This window comes from Epinephelus fuscoguttatus, linkage group LG17 (genome assembly GCF_011397635.1).
Source record: "Epinephelus fuscoguttatus linkage group LG17, E.fuscoguttatus.final_Chr_v1".
Lineage (NCBI taxonomy): Eukaryota > Metazoa > Chordata > Actinopteri > Perciformes > Serranidae > Epinephelus > Epinephelus fuscoguttatus.
The window spans coordinates 7,855,034-7,877,976 of record NC_064768.1 but is presented as its reverse complement, the minus strand read 5'-3'; the positions used below and the strand labels follow the sequence as shown (position 1 = coordinate 7,877,976).

Genomic DNA, 22,943 nt, shown 5'->3' with positions numbered 1-22,943 from the left:
GCCAAGCAGCGTTGGGAGGGACCTCGGCCCCCCGCCGTCGTCCCCCAGCTCAAGTTGCAGACGTAAGCCATGTGACATAATGAAACTTTGACATGTGCGATGATCAAACAACACACACACACAAACACACACAGGCCAGTGTCTGTCAGAGTGAAGCCATTGTTATGCTAATTAATGACCACGTACTTAGGTGACAGCACAGGCACTTCAAGCTCAGTTTGACTAATGACTAATGTTAACAGAATCAGCAGGAGTCATTTCACACTACAGCAGCAACACAACCTCACACGTCACACGATCCAGGCACCGCTGTGATAGAAGTTAACCTGCTGCATATTTCTTTGTTACTCAGGACTGTCTTAAGTTACTGAATTTATGCAGATCAGTCATTTCTTTGAACATCACTTTTTGTCTTAACGTTCAAATATTACACTGCACAAATTCATCCTCAGCTCAAATCAAACCTCTGTCGTTTTTATATTTATTTGTTTTAATAACACTGTGCACAAGGATCAGACTGTCAATCTGTCAGAGCAGCTCTGAAATGTTTATTGCACATAATGTAGCTTACAACAACATTAATAAAAGTAATAATATTATAATTATAATTCTGGCAATTATAGTACAATATGTTGAATTAATATCTGATTGTATACATATGTGACACTTATCATATTTGTATAATAACAGTAGAAGTATGACACAGACAGACAGACAGACATAGACGGCCGAGTTAGCCACATACAGAGAGGGAGAGAAGGGAGAAAGAGGACAGAGGGGACGGAGAGAGAGGGGGGGGGGGGGGTGGAGTGAGTGTACAATATGTTGAATTAATATCTGATTGTATACATATGTGACACTAATCATATGTGTATAATAACAATAGAAGTATGACACACACAGACAGACAGACAGACATAGACGGCCGAGTTAGTGACATGCAGAGAGGGAGAGAAGGGAGAAAGAGGACGGGGGGGGGCAGGGAGTGGAGTGTGTGTCTGTGTCTCTGTCTGTCTGTGTGTGCCATACTTCTACTGTTATTACACACATATGATTATTGTCACATATGTATACTATCAGATATTAATATATACTTCCCACATGTTGTACCACAATAGCCAGAATCATAAGTCAAACTCAATTTTAAAAACTGTAAAGGGTTCTTATGAAGGTGGTGTGAGCGTATATTTTGCAATTTGTAGACAAAAGCCATGTGACCTAATGAAACTTTGACATGTGTGATGATCAAACAACACATCCATATTCATTTGAAATCATGTGAACTAGTGAAAGCTTGACTGATATGTACTAACTGCTTTGAGGATCTAAGTGCAGCAATCACACACTAATATATACTAGTTAATGTCAGTGGAGAAAGTGAGCAGGACTGCATGTATTCCAGTTCTTCATGAGGTGAAAGAGTTTCACCAGGATATCTTGTATTTACAGGTTTTTGGTATCAGGCATTTCTTTCAAAGTTTTAGGAATGAGTTTGGTAAATGTTATACTGTCATGTCTGTGTGACCACACATACTTCACTCTGACACACAGACTGTCAGAGTGAAGCCTTTGTTATGCTAATTAAGGACTGCATGCAGCTCACACACAGAGAGCAGAATGGCTTGAAACTTTCTCAAACAAATCCTTCCAGATCCCAAACCGTGAGTCCCATCTTCAATCTGAAAGCATCACCAGATAGATACATTTGTTCTGAACGCAAACATATAAAGCTTGTATGTCTATGGACTGAAAAATGTCACCTTAATCACAGGTTTACAGTGTGTTGGCCCTCATCTTTTCTTCCAGAGATCATCATGAGGAGTTGTGTCCTGCAACTTCTAACGCTTCTTAAATCCAAACCCTTCAAGTTATGACAAAGTCCTTCACAAGTAATGTTCAGCAGGGGTAGAGCTGTAATTTGTGCAAGTTTGAAGCAGTTATGATAAACGGTGTAGGAGCAAATAATTTTTGATCGACAGAATTTGTCCAAAACGTCACCTTAAATTCAAATAACAACAGCGCACTTCCTGTTGGAGTTAGGTCAGGGGTTGCAGCGCGACATTTGTAGGTCTTGATGAGACGAACGAGACAGTTTTGGTTTGGTCTTTCTAAGTGGTTCCTACCCGTCACAGCGGGCATTTTCGTGGGTCCAGGTGGCACAACAAATCCTCAGGAGGGTTGGGAGCACATCACCTGTAACACGCCATTACATCCAAACCATTTGAGGATTGAAAAAGTTACGCACAATAATTGATAAGGACACGTTGAACAATAATCTGTGCGAGTTTGAAGCCGATACGATAAACGGTGTCGGACTAGTTGATTTTTAAAGGAATTTTTTTTTTTTGAGGAAAACTCTTATTTTGAAAGGGAAATATCTCACTTCCTGTTGGAGTTAGGTCATGGGTGCGAGCGCGTGATTTGTAGGTCTTGATGAGACGAACGAGGCTGTTTTGGTTTGATCTTCCTACGACGTTCCTACTGGCTGCAGCGGCCATTTTTGTGTTTCTAGGTGGCGCTAGAGAGCCCATTTTGGCACTTTTCAGATTAATTTCGTCAGTTTATAAAATTTTTCGCCAGTCCTGACATGCGTGCCAATTTACTTTAATACTTACCTCTAAAGTTGCCTCGAATTATGGAAGCTAACTTTGTTAGCGGCGACTTAGCATGGCAAGCCTTGCGCAGCGCTCAGTTCAGTCGTGTTGCCGGTGGAGGTGGAGGTGAAATCCAAGATGGTGACGGCCAAAATGCCAAACTCGAGGTGTCAAAACCATAGACATATATACATAGACGCCGCATCGAGCGCTGAGCCGTACGTCAACGTCGCCGCCATATTGGATGTGGCAAGGCTGCGCTGTAAACTAATACAAGTGAATGGACTTAATTTCATAAAGCGCCTTTCTTCAAAGAAATTTACGTTAATGCCTCTCGTTTATTCATTCACACACACACTAATATACATATATATACACACACACACACATATATATATATATATATATATATATGTATATTGTAGCGACCCTGCAGTAAATGTTCTGTTATAATGTCAGTGTTCTGTGAGTTAATGAATGAGTATAGGTAGGGGGGCGGGGTGCGAGTGTGACGGGGATGGGTGCAATGTGTGAGGGGGCTGGTGTGTGTAGGAGCGAGCTGGAGGAGAGAACAGGAGTGCACAGTTGGAGTTACAGCTAAGTTCTTGGTTGTTGGTTGTTTTGGCGTGGTTACGGCCAACAGTAACCTGTACTGTTCAGTAATAAACGGTGGTTTGCCGAATAACTGCGTCATCCTTTCCACACGTCCTGGCGGACGCTACAGTAGGCCTATATTTATCAAATCAAATACATTGTTTTTGGTGCCTAACTGTTTCCCAAGTATATTAGTGTGTGTGTGTGTGTGTGTGTGTGTGTGTGTGTGTGTGAATGTATAAACGAGAGGCATTAACGTACATTTCTTTGTAGAAAGGCGCTTTATGAAATTAAGTCTATTCACTTGTATTAGTTTACAGCGCAGCCTTGCCACATCCAATATGGCGGCGACGTTGACGTTGACAAAACGGCAGTCCACAAACTAATGGGTGACGTCACGGTGGCTTATTAAAGTGCCAGCATGCAGCTACATCAAGCTTTAGCTTTAAGGTAATCCTATCCCAATGTACACAAGTATTATCACAAAATATACTCAGAAGTATCCACAGTGACAGCACTAGTTTTGCAGTATGTCTGCTAACATCATAAGATGGTGCATTATTGTGAAAGCAGCATTCTACAGCATTCAAAATGTTAAGTAAAAGCAGGCTACATAAGCATTAGCCTGATGTTTTCAAAGTAAAAGTAGTGGTGTGATGTCCCATTTCACAATAATGTATATTACTGGACTGCAAGTAGAGGTGCATTTATGTGTGAGGCATCACTTCGATGCAGGTGCACTGGGTGGTTTACAGGCTCTATAATAATACATCATAATTTATTAGTTGATAGTATTTTGTGTTAATAATCAAAGTAACGAGTCACTAAGTTGTCAATTTTATGTAGTGAATTACAGAGTAAAATTTTTCTCTGTGACATAAAGTAGCATCAAATGGAAATACCCTAGTAAAGTATACCTCTCAGCTTTACTGAAGTAGCCTATAGTTACCTTCCACTACTGCAAGCCAGTAAACAGCATGAGTATTCACACAAGACAACTTGCAGGTTGGTTTTTGATTGTCAATACACATTATGTCCTTCCAGTTTCACAGTCAGAGCTTCCCCCTACTGTGTTTCCTCCTGTGGTTTTGGCCTTTGTGCTGGAGAAGACGCCTCACGATTAAACTGCCAGCCGGCCAAAGGGCACACTCCTTAAACATCGGCCCCCAGTTCAACACCCAGGTACCTGAGATGGAGCAATGTTTTAGGTGAGGCTGCAGTTATAATCAGAAAAAATGTTTATGCCTCTTGTACTTGTTGTTTTTACAGACTCTTGCATTATCAACCACTGTTTTCACCAAAAATAAACAGCAGTAGAAGTTTGAGAAACATGTCAGACTGTTGAACGATTTAAAGGTACTTCATATTCAATTTAGACATTCAGAGACTGTTATCCTGTCATTAGAGGATGAAGCCCTTCCAGTGCTGTCTTTTAGCCTTAAAAAATCATCCATGTTATTCCAGTTTTAGTTGTTAGTTGTTTCATTTTTGTTAGCTTAGTTGTTGTGTTCTTGTTAGTAGTTACTCGAAACTTTTTGGTCTAGTTTTTGTCAGTGTAATCATTGTGTCTTATGTCTTGAGTCATTGTACTACCGCTGCCACTGGTGGTGAAGCGCTCCATAGCTGTTAAGTTACTCCAGTAGACGGTGGCAGCCGACTCGGCTAGTGCTAACACCGGGAGCTAACGCTAACGTTCCTCCTCTTCTCCGTGAGTGAGAGCGATGTTTTAGCCTAGCGGGCAGCTGGCTCGTGGGCTGCCCACTAGGCTAAAACATCGCTTCAGGTTAAAGTGGGAAGAAGCAGCGGGTTTATCGGGCAGCTGAGTGAAGCTGGGTGAAGTGAAGGCTGTGGAAGAAACACCAGGATGGGTTAATGTCCAGAGCTTGAGAGGCTATAATTTTGCAAAGTTGGGAGACCAATTATGTTCATTATTTACAGATTTTTGGGTTACTACGTTTCCTCACAGTGTCATCTTATCCCATCTCGTCATTTTTTGACACTTGGGCAGAAGCCCCAGCGTTACCATAATGATATCAGGGGGCCGCCTTTTGCTCTGTATCTTGTTGCAGAATGGGGTTTGCAGTTATGTTTAGGCAAGAAAACGATTAGGTTATGGTTGGGTATAAGTCACAGATGTCGCTAAAAAACCTCCCAGCTGTAGTGGCACAAACACTGCAACAGATAGTCAAAGTCCTGTAATTCTTGTACCCATCCACTTCTCATTCCATCCACCCTAATTAGACTTTTGCACACTTTAAAGCTGTAGTTGTTCATTTTTATTGAAAAATATATTTTTTCATATTTGCTGAAACTGTCACTATATTCACACAGCACTAAATGAAGAATGAAAAATATCATGTTCCTCTGCCCACTCTATTGATTTGTAGTGCTTCTAACAGTCTTCCTGCATGTGAATGAAAACAGTTTACTTTGAATAAACAGGCAGATTTGTTTTATTCTATTTCTAAAGTCTCATTTTGGACACAAGCAAAGATTTAATCTCATGTTGCCTCTCTGTGTTTAACAGGAGAAACAGTCACATGGAAGAAACCGGCTTGGTCCAAATGCAGCCGAGGGATCGAGGGAAAAGTAGGCCTCTTGCCGTTGTCTTTTCACGCTTGAATGCATATCCCAGACGTCCTTTTAAACACCCTTTTAATTGGTCCCGGGGGGCAGCCCACCCATCTGCTCACCGGGTGGCCAATCAGATCAGTCTCTACCTGCTCTCTGAGCCACCTGGACGTTTTGTTTACAGGAGTGGCGGGATGCCACCTGGGACAGGCCGGAGGGACAGGTGCTTTTTATCCTGCTGTCAGTTCAGAAGCTGTGACTGTGATTGGTGGAGGATGGGGAAGCAGATCTCAGGTCAGCGCTCACAGAGTGGAAACTGATCCCAAAACCACAAGACAGGAGGCTGCAGAGACACCTGGAGTAGTGAGAGGTTGGCGACTGGCGGGGAGAAAAATCTGCCAAAGATCAAGAGGATAAAGGAAACATTCAGGAGAACCACCAGAAGTTTGTTTCTCCCACAGGACTTCACGGAGCAGGTGAGATCTTCTGGCATCGTCTGAAGGGTTCATACGGAGCTGCTCAGTGGAAACCAACTAGGAGTCTCCCAACAAGAGACAAGGTAAGCTTTTACTCATCATCCTACCTGGATAAAAATAGTGAATGATGTGACTCTGTACGGACTAACTGCACACTTGTACTTCATTCATCAATTAATTTCACTATTGGAAATTGATAGTCATTGAAAAGTCCTCAGGTCTGATGTCAAGAAAAAGAGGAGGAATTTGATTTGTTGTGAACATCTGGCCTACAGTTTGTAAATCCATCAGTCAATTTTTATTTGTATAGCACCTTCAACACAGGTTAGCGCAATTCAAAGTCCTTCACAGATGAATGACAACGAGATAAAATAGATTACAAAGACAAAAACAATAAAAATGATGAAGGTAAAATAGATTTAAAAGCTAAATCAATAATACCAACAATAACAACTACAATAACAGCTAGTAATTTGTCGAATTATATTGTTAGCATAGTGTATTTTAGTGTAGGTTTACAGTTAGTAGTGTGTTTATAGTATTTAGGTTAGTTGGTCAAGCAGAGGCACTGAGGCTCGGGAGTATATGTGCAGGGCCGCAAGGGAGGGAGGGGTGGATGGATGCGGTGGGCTGCTGCGTAGTGAGCCCAGGCTCCCAGAGAGGGAGAAATAGAACCAAGTAGGATAAAATAAGTCAAAGTGTGGAGACGGGGACCGGCTGAGCTCCGGCCGCCTTCCCTTCTGCCCGTGTGACACAGTTTGGGGGCGGGTTTCCAAGCCACCATCGGCACAATGAATATAAGCTCCACTGTCGGCAGGGTGAAAAAAAGTCTAAGTGTGGAGATGGGGAGAAGGGTGAACAGGGGGAAAGAGGCTGAGCTCCGGCCGCCTTCCCTTCTGCCTGTGTGACACAGTTAAGGGCGGTTTTCCAAGCCACCATCGGCACAATGAAAATAAGTCGAAGTGTGGAGGAGAGGGACCGGGTAAATGAGGCCGACCTCCAGGGAAGCCCTCTCCTCTCTCCCCGCAGCGAGGGACAATCTTCACTCCGCCCCCCTTCCTCAGCCGCTCCCTGTCTCGAAATTAGCTCTCTAGCGCCTCCATTTTGTTTGATGGGGTCAATAATGGAGGGGTCCCCTCAGATTATGTGTGGTCATATGCCTACAAAGTTGTGTGGTGATCGGTGAAAACCTTGAGATGTTATACACCTTTATGTGATGAGCCACGCCCTCTGCAATATTCATTGCCTTATAGAAGCTCAGTTTTAGTAAGTTTTCCAACTTTTGCCAAGAGGGAACTTTAGATATTGGTCCATAGATTATGTTCACTGAGTTTCATGCAGATCGGTCAAACTTCCTAAGAAGAGATCGATTGTGTTTTTCATAAAATTCAAAATGGCGGAAAATCTATATAACTGGAAGTTATGGGTTCTTGAGGCAAATTTGTTCCTCATGAGGAGAGGCATCTCTGTGCAAAGTTTCATGTCTCTAACATACAGGGCATGAGATATGCCCATTCAAAGTTTGCAATGTCAATCGGTTGCTATCGCGCCCCCCTTAGGCCAATTGATGTAATATTGCTTCATTCACATCCTCCCATGACCCTCTACCACTGTGCCAAATTTCACATGGATTGACCAAGTCAGCGAGGAGAAAAAACGTGGAACAGACACACAGTTTTCGTCATTATATAGTAGGATAATAATAATAAAATTGATCAAATAAAATTTTATAACAGAAAAACAATAAAGTAAGTGAATAAAACAATGTAAATAATGTCTATACGCCATTCTTAATGAAAAGCCTGGCTGGCTGGCTGGATAGATAGATAATAGATTGAACCTGTATAGTTTTCATACATACTGGATGAAAAGGAACCAACACCCAAAAATGAAAACAATGTTTACATTTCACACAGAGAGAACAGCTGTGTTACATGTTTTTGTCTCTGGGTGTCTGTTTTGTTGTTGTTGTTGTTTATTAACAGAGACACTTAGTGAGTCTGTTTATAGCTCTCTAATGAGGGCTGTGATTACCAAGTGGACTGGTTATTACCCTCTCTACCTTCTCAGGACAATCATGATGTCACCAGATGACCGAGCCCTGGAGGACCTGTTGTATTGCGGTGACCTTGGTGACGAGGCGGAGCTGGGTGGAGGCCCGGCAGGGATGGTGAAGAGTGCTGCTGCAGACAATGTGAGCATAACAGTGGTGGGGAAAGTATTCAGATCCTTTACTGAAGTACAAGTGCCACTGTGAAAATACTCAACGACAAGTAAAAGTCCTGCATTCAAGAATACAAGTACAAGTATTTATCAGCAAAATGCTCCAGAAGTACTTATAGTGCAGTCATTGTTTTCCTTTTCTGTCTGGTGTTTTTGGATTAATATTACTGCTGCAATAATGTGTATGTGTCATTTAACTGCTGTAGATATTTAAGGTTGACCTCATTTTAAGCGGTTTATAAAGACCCTTTCAATGAGGTCATTTCAGCTGATCCAATAAGGTTTTTAAAAAGTTAACTTAGCTTAAGATAGAGGAGGGTTTTCTCAGCACCTAAAGGAACACTTAATCCTTCAGTTTGTCACAAACATTCAACATCAACAAATCTGGAGATACATATTTTTACTGAACATAAAGGAGATAAAAAACTGTCATCTGAGCTGAAGCTGTCTGACAAATGTAGAGGAGTAAACAGTACAACACAAACCTCTGAGATGTAGCAAGGTAGAAGTATGAAGGGACTAATGCACCAAAACAGAGTCTGGTCTCTGTGTCCTCATTTGACACTTCAAAACTGAAACAAGTTTCAAAGCAGTTTGATGCGCTTCACTTTTGGTGCATGTTGATCATTCACATTATTTATTTCACTCCAGCAAGGCAAAGGCTCATTTCCTATTTTCTTAATAATGAAAGCAAGTCATCACAGCTATCTCATCTAAATAAATCTGCCTGTCAATCTGTCTCAGACTGCGACAGCTGTGTCCATCCAGGGGCCAATAACGTGTGCCGGCTGCGGGAAGCAGGTGTGCGACCGTTTCTTCCTCTTGGCTGCAGGCAGTGTGTGGCACAGTGTCTGCCTCCGCTGCAGCCAGTGTCAGTGTGAGCTGCAGACGCACCCCTCACTCTACTGGAGAGATGGAAACATCTACTGCCAACAAGACTACTGCAGGTCAGAGGAACCACTCTCCACACTGTGTTTTGTTTTTTTTATAGAAATGATCCGACTGTTTCTTTAATACAGTTTTAAACAGTTTGTACTCTTCAGGTTTTGGGATTAAACGTGGGTCCCCTGCAGCATCTGTTGATACCTCCTGACCTTTGACCCCTTTTTGATTTCTCCTCCTGCTAAGGATGTTTGGAGGTGGTCAGTGTGCTCGCTGCTTTCAGCCAATCCCAGCCTCCGCTTTAGTCATGAGATCTGGTGATCTGACTTTCCATCCTCACTGCTTCTCCTGCCAGGTACTTTACTTTTATAAGAAACATTTACAGAAACATTAGGACACAATTTGATGAATTTTTTATACGTCATCATTAGAAAAAACATAAATGGAATTGGATTACTGTCTCTCTGTGGATTGCAATCCTTACAACCTCCTGTATCACTTGACATAATGACACGTAATGTGCAATATCATGGACGTATTCATTGAACATTATGCAGTAGCCATATACACTCACCTGATTTTTTTATATACATATCTCTATGCACCTTATCAAGAAGCAACTTGAGATACGATCAGCTTATGATCCTTACTGTTATTCTTGTTTAAATGTTTTTTCATTTGTTTATTGATATTTTATATTTGTATTCTTTCCTACTTTGTGCTGCAACATTTTCTGTCTGATTAAATAAAGTTCTGTCTTATCTTATATGTAAATATCTTTATGATGATGAACATGTTTTGCAGGAGTGTGATGTGACATTAATACCGGGGAACCTGTACTGCATGCAGGGCCAGAACCTCTACTGTCAGTCGCATTACCATGACGACAGCGGGAGTGTCTCGCTATCATGTGATCTCCAGCCCAAATTGAATCTAAAAGAAGGTGAGAGCTGTGTGTGTGTGTGTGTGTGTGTGTGTGTGTGTGTGTGTGTGTGTGTGTGTGTGTGTGTTCTTTGGTATATATGGAAAAATGCACCTTTCCATCTCTGAAATGCTATTTTTAAATAATGTTCAGGTAACAGCCGTCGTTTCTTATTTTACTGCTCCTCCTCCTCCTCCACTGAATTAACCAGGTGAAAAGTTAAAACATTTTAACTCTATACAGATGAGGGTGTCATTCACCAGGAGGCCTTAAAGTGTGGAGGACTAATAATGACACAAGTTTGTTGAAAAATTAATGAAAAAACGAATCAAAAAATTAAAATTAAATTAATGAGAAAATAAATAATAAATATATAATATATGCTAAAAGTACAAAAATGAATTTATGTATCCACAGATTAAAAAAAAGAATACATAAACGTGTAAATTAATTGCTACATGATAAGTTAAAATAACAAATAAACACAAAAAATAAATAAATTAGAGAGTAAATGAATACATGCATAAAAATATTTGAATAAATATGTAAATACACACAGGAATAAATAAAGAAAATAAAATAGAAATGCATAAATAAATATGTAATTAAATACAAAAATAAATGAATAAAATAATAAATAAATGTGGAAATAAATATGTTAAATTGGATTTCCGGTTCTGCCATTTAGCCAATGACTGACGAATTTTCGAGCTCCCCCACAGTTTTGCATAGTAACCCCCCAAGTACCCTTTGTTGTGTCAATCCTAGTGTATATTCTGCTTAATAATGGACAGAGGGGTTACTACCAGAAGAAGGTCAACCATAAACATGATACAAAAGGATCCTGAACAGAGGCAAGGACATGTTAGCCGAAGCAGCCCTCCAGATCGCTATCTACAAGACGTGGACGGCCCCAAAGCTGCAGAGCATTCTCAACAAACTTCAGGAGTTCAGAACAGATAAGAGGGTACAACTCTCAGACATCAAATGAGAGCTGAGGAGAGCAAACAACAGACAGGACGAGGCAGAGGGGAGAACTGATGAGATGGAGACCATGCTTCAAGCAGCATCAGCGATAAGCAAGCAGCTAGAACAGCAGCAAGCTAATCCAGAGGCCAAGCTAATAGATCAGGAGGGTCAAGCATGGGAAGGCAACTTAAGGATTGTTTTCAAGTTTGGGAGTTACCTGACAAAGGAAGAGGTCCCTTGAGGAAAGCCTGGCAGAAAAAAAGAGGTGTTCTGTGATAAAGTGCGCTTTTACGTTGACCATGATTTCCTGACCAAGGTGCTTAAGAAACACAGAGAATACGCCGAAGCCAAGAAAGTGCTGAAAGAAAAAACAAATAAAGTTCCAAATGCTGTATTCTGCAAGGCATCCTCTATGATGATGACACCCGTCTGTTCCAAGACGCTGCAGAGGCCATGAGGGATATGACTTCCCGAGGATTCCCAGTCACGGTGGTGAGGTTCTCCGTTGCTCCAGACGAAGAGGAGATCCGACTCGATTTAAAGTTACTTCTTTCAGTGTGAAAGGGATATCAAACCCAGCTTAGAGAAGTCAAATACTGTCAGACATTAAAAGGGAAAATGCACAGATAGTACTCTTGCAAGAAACACACCTCACTCCATCAGAACACGAAAAACTTAAGAGAATGGGGTTTTTAAGGATATATTATTCATCTTATAAATCAGGCTGGAGAAGAGGCGTAGCAATTTTAATATCACAGAAAGCATCATATCATTTGATCCATAATTAGACTCATCAAGAAATTCAACTGTTAGACCACTGCATAGGAAAATTAATGTTTTAGTGGCAGAGCTGGGCATATTCAATCTCTGGAGAGACTTTTACCCTTCTGGCCGTGATTAAACTTTTAATTCATCCCCCCATGATACATATTCAAGAACAGATTATTTCTTTGTGTTACAGAGAGAAGGCAATAGATTCCAGAGTTGTAATACTGGACCTATCAATTTAACTGATCATGTACCCGTCTCTTGAACTATACATATTAATGACAACTGGGGAAGAACATTGTGGAGGTTAAATACAAATATCTTAAACAACCCACAATTTAAGACTCAGATAAGAAAAGAAATAAAAGTGTTTCTAGAAGAAAATGATGAGAAGAAGGTTGATACAGCTATAGTACTGGATAACGTAAAAGCAGTATACAGGGGCAGAACTATATCTTTCTGTGCCCATTAAAAGAAAGAACAATTAAGACTAATGGACCTCAATAGAGAATTGAAAGATCTTGACTCATAGTATAAAAGGGAACAGAACCTGACTTGTTGACAAAAACAAATTAAATTAGCAACGAAATCAAAGAATTAAAGAATTAAATATGTTATATTCACAGGAAACTGAAAAAATGATGGTGTTTTCAAAGCAGAAATACTACGAGTCAGGCTCAAAATCAATAATACTTCCAGCCTGAATAGAAAGCTAAAAAACACAAAGAGCAGATAATGCTATGTACAAAATAAGGGACCCAGAATCCAAAACTGCACGGTATAAACAAGATGAAATACAAAGAACATTTACGAAGTCTTACAAGCTTTTGTGTACACAACCACACTTAGAAGGTGAGGAACAAATTAACAAGTTCCTTAATTCTCTCAACTTACCTGTCATAACAGAAGAAAAATGAAAAATTAAATTAATTAAAAATTAAATTGATAAAAATATTAACAGCTGTGGTAACTGAGAAAGAGCGAAACAGTTCCATCTCTAGGCTTAAAGCGAACAAATCATCCAGCCCAGACGGCTTTCCAGCCAAGTGGTATAAGACTTTGCAATTCGAGTTCATGCTAAGCCTTCTTTAAGAGTGCGATACAGCCTTAACGGATGCTAAAATGCCCCCATGATGGAGTGAGGCAGTGATCTTGGTTATCCATAAAGAAGGAAAAGACAAATTAGAATGTGGATTATATAGGCCAATTTCTGTGTTGACTGTTGATTATAAATTACCACTGCCATCCTTGCCAAAAGGTTGGAAAAGATCCTTCCCCAGCTTATATGTAACGACTGGACTGGCTTTGTCCCACAAAGACAAACTCATGATAATATCAGGCGATCATCGCACATATTAAACCATATTCAACAGAGCAATCTTGAAGCCTCCCTGGTCAGTCTAGACACAGAGAAGGCCTTTGATTCAGTGAGCTGGCCATTCTTATATACATAAAGTCCTCCAGAGATTTGGCATGCAAGAAAACTTTGTGAGGGGCATATGTACATTATACAGTAAGCCATCAACCTGGAAAAAAATAAATGGATACCTCTCAGACACAATCATCTCAGAACGTGGATAGAGGCAGGGGTGATCAATTTCACCATTGCTTTTGCAATTTATATAGATCCTGTCACACAGTGGATAAGGCAGACAGAGTGTATGGAAGGTATCCGCATAAATGAAGAAGACCACAAGGTGGCACTGTATGCCCATGATATTTTGATCTTTTTAAATAAACCCTAACTCATTTTCTGAATTAATGAACCTTCTAGAGACATTCGGTAGATATGCAGGATATAAATTTAACATAGAAATAACACAAATTTTGACTTTTAATTATATAACACCAAAACATATGAGAGAAATATCACACCAAAATTAAAGATGACATACACAAATGGAATTCTGTTTCCTTCCCTGGTCTAAGCCATAGAGTTTACTCAGTAAAAATAAACATTCTCCCACGATATCTTTTCTTGTTTCAAACACTTCCTGTGGAAGTTCCCCCTAAACAGCTATCGAATTGAATAATAGCATTTCCAGATTTATTTGGCAGGGGAGAAAACCTAGCATTAAACTATGCAGCCCAGATTACGACCTTAATTAAAATGTGTACTCCAATTTTTTCATGTGAGGTTCAAGAAATTGAACTTTCCATTATGAATGATCCTCTGATTCATGCAGTATTGGGTATTGGCCCACCAAAATTTGGGAGAGTTATGGATACTATACAAAATCCCTGGTTGAAAGCTCAATTAAAAATCTGGAGTTATTCAGTGGTGTGCCTATGACCCTGCTTTCAAGCCTAATAAAGTGGATAATAGATTTAACTCCCAGATGTTAAAATGAATAACTACAGTCTATTCCCTCACAGAAAAGGGATAATTTTGAGACTTTGGCATCCTTAAGAAAGAATATTGTCTTGAAAAATCTGATTTTTATTTTTCAATATCTCCAGGTACACAGTCACTTTGAACATAACATTAGAAATATAACAAAATGTTGCCAATAAGGGTGCTATTTCTAAAACTATAAAGGCCTTACAACAAGAAAACTCGACACTACAGAAAATGTAAAAAAAAAAAAAAAAAAAAAAGGAAAGAGAAGGTAGTTTGTCAGTATTGAAATATTTAATGAGGACTGGCTGGATATATATATATATATACAGTACAGGCCAAAAGTTTGGACACACCTTCTCATTCAATGCCTTTTCTTTATTTTCATGACTATTTACATTGTAGATTCTCACTGAAGGCATCAAAACTATGAATGAACACATGTGGAGTTATGTACTTAACAAAAAAAGGTGAAATAACTGAAAACATGTTTTATATTCTAGTTTCTTCAAAATAGCCACCCTTTGCTCTGATTACTGCTTTGCACACTCTTGGCATTCTCTCCATGAGCTTCAAGAGGTAGTCACCTGAAATGGTTTCCACTTCACAGGTGTGCCTTATCAGGGTTAATTAGTGGAATTTCTTGCTTTATCAATGGGGTTGGGACCATCAGTTGTGTTGTGCAGAAGTCAGGTTAATACACAGCCGACAGCCCTATTGGACAACTGTTAAAATTCATATTATGGCAAGAACCAATCAGCTAACTAAAGAAAAACGAGTGGCCATCATTACTTTAAGAAATGAAGGTCAGTCAGTCCGGAAAATTGCAAAAACTTTAAATGTGTCCCTGAGTGGAGTCGCAAAAACCATCAAGCGCTACAACGAAACTGGCACACATGAGGACTGACCCAGGAAAGGAAGACCAAGAGTCACCTCTGCTTCTGAGGATAAGTTCATCCGAGTCACCAGCCTCAGAAATCGCAAGTTAACAGCAGCTCAGATCAGAGACCAGATGAATGCCACACAGAGTTGTAGCAGCAGACCCATCTCTAGAACAACTGTTAAGAGGAGACTGCGTGAATCAGGCCTTCATGGTCAAACAGCTGCTAGGAAACCACTGCTAAGGAGAGGCAACAAGCAGAAGAGATTTGTTTGGGCCAAGAAACACAAGGAATGGACATTAGACCAGTGGAAATCTGTGCTTTGGTCTGATGAGTCCAAATTTGAGATCTTTGGTTCCAACCGCCGTGTCTTTGTGAGACGCAGAAAAGGTGAACGGATGGATTCCACATGCCTGGTTCCCACTGTGAAGCATGGAGGAGGAGGTGTGATGGTGTGGGGGTGTTTTGCTGGTGACACTGTTGGGGATTTATTCAAAATTGGAGGCACACTGAACCAGCATGGCTACCACAGCATCCTGCAGCGACATGCCATCCCATCCGGTTTGCGTTTAGTTGGACGATCATTTATTTTTCAACAGGACAATGACCCCAAACACACCTCCAGGCTGTGTAAGGGCTATTTGACCAAGAAGGAGAGTGATGGAGTGCTGCGGCAGATGACCTGGCCTCCACAGTCACCGGACCTGAACCCAGTCGAGATGGTTTGGGGTGAGCTGGACCGCAGAGTGAAGGCAAAGGGGCCAACAAGTGCTAAACATCTCTGGGAACTCCTTCAGGACTGTTGGAAAACCATTTCAGGTGACTACCTCTTGAAGGTCATGGAGAGAATGCCAAGAGTGTGCAAAGCAGTAATCAGAGCAAAGGGTGGCTATTTTGAAGAAACTAGAATATAAAACATGTTTTCAGTTATTTCACCTTTTTTTGTTAAGTACATAACTCCACATGTGTTCATTCATAGTTTTGATGCCTTCAGTGAGAATCTACAATGTAAATAGTCATGAAAGTAAAGAAAAGGCATTGAATGAGAAGGTGTGTCCAAACTTTTGGCCTGTACTGTATATATCAGTGGAAAAGTAGCAACTCACGTGTGGCATGAGTTTGGGTGGAAATGTTTATTCCGTTTTTTTCTTTAATCACACCAAAGCAGAGAGCACATTCTCCTGGAGGGGACGCCAAGTGCTGGAGACAGTGTGGGTTTCAGGAGGCCAGTCACTGACATGTGTTCTTGAAGTGTCCAGTGATCAGACCTTACTGGACAGAATTTCATAAAGCACTAAAAAAGATACTTAACACTGATGTTCATTTGCAATTTTCTGCATTATTTTTCGGATGTATGGATTTTAAGGCAAAGCGTTCTGGCAAATATATGTTTGGCATTTTGATATCTGCGTGCAAGAAAGCCCTCACAAGGCGTTGGTTGCTTCCTGAACTCTCCAAATTAGAGGAGTGGGTAGATATTGTAATGATATTTATGTGAGGGAAAAGATCACCTTTTCTCTTTATCTTCAGTAAAAGAAAATGTGTTCATTAAATTCTGGCAGAAGAAGTTATATAAGAAGAAGTGGCAGAGGAAATCTTGTGCAGTGTGTTGTTTCCAGTGCTTCTTCACAGTAAGACATACGTCATGATATTATCACCTTTATAAAGTTGTTTATGTTCACATATTGGCAAAGAGCTGTGTCCATCTGAGTTTGTCTGTTGTCTGCTTCAGAACAGGGTGTTCATTCTGGCTTTTTTCACTTAAAACTGGGAGCCAAAAGAGACTAACAAGTTTGTGTGTTCAGACTGTCAGCTTGCTGAAAAAACACTCCTGTGTGTGTGTGTGTGTGTGTGTGTGTGTGTGTGTGTGTGTGTGTGTGTGTGCGTGCGCACGTGCATAACAGCTCAAAGTCAGGTCTCAGGTGAAGGGGAGGAGTCTGTTAGCAGTCCTGAGCCACGATTGGATGACAAGGTGGCAGGTGGGCGGGCCCGCAGGCGGACCAAGCGAATTAGAACAAGTTTTCGCAGCGAGCAGCTCAGAGCACTGGAGTCATATTTCGCCCAGAAACACAACCCTGATGGGAAAGACTGGACCTGCCTCGCACACAAGACTGGCCTGCCAAAGAGAGTCTTGCAGGTACAAACTACATGAGCGACATTATAAAGTCAAAGTATTAAGATATAAAATTTTAGGTATTATATTTGTTTGTTTGTTTGTTTGTTTGTTTCAGGTGGGTACAGTTTAATTAAGTTAATGATTTTAAAGTTTCGGCTTTAAGCCCAAGTCCAACGTTTAGCTGTTTCTAAAAACACTTTTACTGACAAAACATGAGCCATTAAGATAGTGAAGTTGTTTTAATTTTTTTTGTCCAATTCATGAAGGCAAACAGTTTCCCCTAGCTTCAAGTTGGTAGGTAAACACATCCCAGAGCTACTGCTGCACTTGACTGCAGATATGAATCTGATGCTCAGTGTTGACGCATGTGATCTAGTTTAAAGAAAATGTAGAGATTACTAGAATAAGTAAAATCATAGTCTGGATTTTGAAGTCCCCTTTCAACCAAAAAAAAAAAAAAGAAGAAGAAGCAAAATTCTACTATAATTTTTTCACTTTGATGATTTTTGTTCAGTTGTAACCCCCTTTACATTACAGAGAGAGAAAATATTATAATATAATAATATAATATATTCATAAATTTTCAGTTAAGATGAGATAAAACTTTATTATCCTGAGGGAAAGAGTGCAAATATAAAGAGTGTGAATAAAAGAAATGTAAACAGGTCAGTGGTAGCTGTAATAAATAAAACTGGGTCAGTGTAAGGTGTAATTTAAAATATACACATGCCAGAAAACATGGTTAAAGGTTAGTAGATTAAACAGCACAGCAGGCAATGAAATAGAACAAAATGGATATTGAAGGAAGAAAAAGAAAACTAAATTATATAAACATGGAAGATATACAGTTACATACACTCAGAAACATATCTATCTGTCTGTAAGGAGGGTGCCATATCAGCTCATTAACCTTTGGTAATGTAAACCTATGTGACGCTCGTCAAAAACTACATATATGTTAATGTACAATAGTTATGGTAGCATAACAGCCTGTCACAGGTTACTTCTTGGCCACATTAGAGGAGAAATGGCAGAGCATAAAGTTCCAGGTGGGAAAAAAAATAACTCAATCATTTAGGATTTTGCTAAAAGAGAAGGAAATCACCTGTTGATTTATATATATAAACTAGTCCATATCCATTGAGTACAGCATACCATACCATGACTTAGTCATACCAAAAATTAGAAGGAAAAAAACAAACATTGGGCCACAGGGGGAGCCACAGCGATCGGTCGCATTTTAGCCATTTTTAAGCATTTTTCTGTTGTTATAGCGCCACCCAGTTGCCAATTAGAGTTAAATTTCTCCAGTCACCTTGAGGCGTCCTGTTCTACATATCTACCAAGTTTAGTAAAAATCAATATGGCGGTTAGGCCTAGATAAGAAATTAGCTCTCTAGCGCCCCCATTTTGTTTGATGGGGTCAATAATGGAGGGGTCCCCTCAGATTATGTGTGGTCATATGCCTACAAAGTTGCGTGGTGATCGGTGAAACCCTTGAGATGTTATACACCTTTATGTGATGAGCCACGCCCTCCGCAATATTCATTGCCTTATAGAAGCTCAGTTTTAGTAAGTTTTCCAACTTTTGCCAAGAGGGAACTTTAGATATTGGTCCCTAGATTATGTTCACCCAGTTTCATGCAGATCGGTCAAACTTCCTAGGAAGAGATCGATTTTAAGTGTTTTTTAAAAAATTCAAAATGGCGGAAAATCTATATAACTGGAAGTTATGAGTTCTTGAGGCAAATTTGTTCCTCATGAGGAGAGGCATCTCTGTGCAAAGTTTCATGTCTCTACGACATACGGGCATGAGATATGCCCATTCAAAGTTTGCAATTTCAATCGGTTGCTATAGCGCCCCCCTTTGGCCAATTGATGTAATATTGCTTCATTCGCATCCTCCCATGACCCTCTACCACTGTGCCAAATTTCACATGGATTGACCAAGTCAGTGAGGAGAAAAACATGGAACAGACACACACACACACACACACACACAGACAGAAAGTTTTCGTCATTATATTAGATTAGATTCCAGGGGACATTTTTTGCATATGGGAACTGTTTAAATGTGTAATTTGTGGTAGATTTTATTTTTTCTTGAACTATTAATGTTGATAATACAGAATCTGAATCTCACTGTGAGTTAATGTTGTTGTTTATAAACTAAAGCAATAAGACATAATTTTTCTTTATTTTTTACTTAATATTTGAAGGCAAACTGGAAAACTATATCACTTATTTTGTCGTGATTCTACTTCCTTATTTACTCATTAACTGGAAAGGTTGAAAAAGATATATATTTCGTCCCTGTTCCAAAACCAAAATCAAACCCTGAAAAGTATAGTGTTAGCTAGCTAGCTACTGAGCATATAGCCTACTGAATATATACACATGCTGCTTTTGCTTTTTAATGATTATAACAGTGAAAAAATACCGACCCTGCTGTACAGGAACCAGTGAAGGGAAGCAGGGAAACTTTGCTGATGTTCAACCAGCTGTGTGTCATGGCATTGTGCGCAGATGAACATTATTTGACTTCCCTTGCATATCCCTGCCCGTCCAGCGACAGAGGAGGATCGGGTGCTGGCAGCGGCACAGGGGCAAAGCCAAACACTGTTCATTTGCACACACTGTGATGCCACACAGCTGGTTCAAAATCAGTGAAGTTTCCCTTTATATTCATTGTCCTCTTTCATGATCACCAGTGATGTGGTGGATCACTTTTACACTGTGATCTGTAGCCTATAGTTCGGCTTTAGCTTCTAACTATCTTTGTCTTTTTAACCTGTTGTTGCTGCTCAGTCAGTTTGACACCCTGGATATATCCTTCAAACACACTTTGTACACTCCTCTGTCTGCTTCTCTCTGGTGGAATCACTATTTCATTTTTCAAAAAAGAGTTAGTTACAGTGTGGGCTCCATGCTCACTCCAACAGCTTGGCAGACCATCACAAAGGGTGGGGCTTAGCGAAAGGTCAGTTGACGGTGCAAACTTGCCCCAAATGTTTACATTGCAGCCTGTTTAAAACTGTTGTTGTCATTAGTCATTAGATACAAAATCATGGAAAACTTGGGTCCACATTGAAAAATACCAAACCCACCCTTTAAATCAAATCTACATTAACACGTTAGTTAACAAATGTCTTTATCTTCTTCTTTCACTCATATTTTTCCACTATGAACACAAACATTAAAACACTCTTTGTCTATCAGGTGTGGTTTCAAAACGCTCGGGCCAAACTGAGACGCTCCCTTACTGCAGATGACTCTCAGGTCAACTCGCCCTCAGTTCCCCTGAGAGGTGTAACCATGGCGATGGGCTCACCGGCCCCAGCCTGTTCCCCACCCGACCAGTCCCAGCTCTTCTCTTCCACCAGCACCATCGACCAGCAGCAGCTCTCTCTGCTCACTGCCCCGCTCAGCGAGCCTTTGGTGAGCCCTGCCATTAGCCAGTCGCAACAGCTGCAAAACCCCGACTTCTTCCTGGAATACAGTTCCCAGAGTGCACCAGGGAATGTCTCCTCCCTTGAGACGTATGAAGACTTTGGAGAAGCAGGAGGAGGAGCAGAGGGAGAAGTTGATCCTGATAGTTCTTTTAGACCACATTACTGCTAGTCCAGGTAGTACCTAATTGAGCGACCTCCACACTGTGAGCAACAACAAGATTTTCATAATAGGACATAAGCAGGTCATAATCCTTAAGATTTTAGTTAAATGCTTTTAAATGTGAAGCAACACTAAACAGGAAACAGCAACAGGATATGTCTGTAGGAGAGTAAACATCGAGGCTGATATCCATCAGACCAAATACAAATTGCCTTTGACCCCTCGGAGGCGAGATTAGTTTGGTTCACATCACAGGGGTCTGAGTTCACTTTAGCCCTTTCTACCAAACACTTTCGGTATGGTGTCTTTGGAACCAAAAGTAACCCCTCAGACATGGTACCTAGACCCTAGTGTTTCCACCGCTGTCCACTCACTGTATTTCCTCAACACCAGTGACACAGATGGGAGTCTGCACCTTATCGTCCACAGAACATTTTCAGAACAATAACAGAACAGGTTGCAGTGAGTGTCTCTCTCCATGGGATATTTGAAAATAGCAGCTTTTGGCATTTAGTCCTTGTTAGGCAAGCTCAGGGGTTTAGTGTTGCCAGAGCCCACAGGAATATGCTTTGCAACACTTTGCAATGCTTTTTTCTCCTAGTGAGGTTTAGAATATATGCAGTTCATATAGACTGGTTGAAATTAATATATATACATTTTTAAACACTTAATTACTAAAAGCATTTGTCATCCAGGAGACAGCATAAAAACTAATGGAATGGTCAAAGTTGTCATATTGAAATTCAAGGTGTGCTGATTGATTCACATTGTCCACTCATGCATTAAGTAGCATTATAAGTAAACATTCCACCTTAAATGAATTAGGTTTTATTTTCTCAGACTAACTGTAAAGTGACAGAGAGGGAAGTAACAGAAATAAAAACGTAATACCTTAAGTCATATAATGAAGGGTCATCATCACCGACTTCACACTGATGAAGTAAAAACTCAGGAAAAGCTTGTCTGATGACATTTGTTGTTTTTGAATAATTTATTTTTCTTCTACTGAATTTTTGGCAAAGTGTTTCCAGAAGTTAAAAATGAACTCAGTATGTCTTATATTTAGACAACTTGGTTTTCCCCCCATGAACAACACTTTGTTCATCTGTTTAAATCAGATGTGCCTGATGTTAAGATTCTTCTCTGCTTCCTTTATAATAAAACACTCTCTGTGTTCGGTGAATAAACCATTAACTTGCCCACACTTCTTTCTCCAAGTTCCCTCTTTGTGCACCACAAACAGTGGCTCATCCACTACATGCAGAGTTTGAATGATTAGCTGATTACTCATTAAATGTCTAGTGTGGACGATTTAGTGCCATCTAGTAGTGAGGATGAAAAAATAAAACTCCTCCTGTGTGTCGAGTGTGTAGAGGAACTACAGTGGTCAACCTGAAAACGTCCACGTCCTTTCCACGTCAAGATACCACGTGCAAGGTACCATGGGTGCTTTCATTGTCTTTTTTCAAAATACCCTTCCATTTTCACAGAAAATGTACAGTTTGCATACAGCCTCTTTTAAAATAAATGCACTATGTTGGTCCAATGCCAGAAACTGATGTATTTTTCCTTCAACAACAAACACAACAAGCAAAACTGTTTGTTACGCACCATTTGGTGGTTGTCGGTGGTTGTTGGACACATCCGCTAGCCGTCTCGCCCACCCTACTCAGATTTTTTCCCCTGATGCTGCCAGGCGACATTAAACAATAACAGGGACCGACCACATATCATGCCATTCAAGTGAAAGGACAGCTTTTTTTGTCAGTGTATGCCGTCAGTCACTGACCAAGCACTGGTTTTCGACAACTTTGGAGTGAGACCGTTGGCAGATCAACAATCCGTGTGTAAATGTGTAATCCATAACTGTAGAGCAACTTCCACAAATACAAAAAAGGTGGAAGGGAAGGGAAGGTTAGAGAAGTGGGTTAAATATAGCTCTAAAGTTAAGGTAAATTTTGGGGTGATAAAAAAAACAGCATGGCCATTTTCACAGG

At 40.3% G+C, this 22,943-nt stretch overlaps 1 protein-coding gene across 2 annotated transcripts; it reads left to right on the top strand.

The window, feature by feature from the left end:
• The first annotated feature begins 3,159 nt into the window (after positions 1–3,159).
• LOC125904200 (LIM/homeobox protein Lhx9-like) lies at positions 3,160–20,955 on the top strand. 2 transcript variants are annotated; one of them, XM_049601452.1, is made up of 11 exons: positions 3,160–3,317; positions 3,502–3,638; positions 4,233–4,396; positions 5,716–5,777; positions 5,944–6,318; positions 8,306–8,429; positions 9,203–9,405; positions 9,587–9,695; positions 10,145–10,283; positions 17,123–17,355; positions 20,554–20,955. In XM_049601452.1, exons 6-11 carry the CDS (start codon positions 8,313–8,315, stop codon positions 20,953–20,955), a joined length of 1,203 nt encoding a protein of 400 aa, XP_049457409.1. In that variant the 5' UTR covers positions 3,160–3,317; positions 3,502–3,638; positions 4,233–4,396; positions 5,716–5,777; positions 5,944–6,318; positions 8,306–8,312. The 2 variants fall into 2 exon arrangements, with proteins under 2 accessions (XP_049457409.1, XP_049457408.1); XM_049601451.1 differs by having other exon boundaries at positions 5,716–6,318.
• The last annotated feature ends 1,988 nt before the right edge of the window (positions 20,956–22,943 follow it).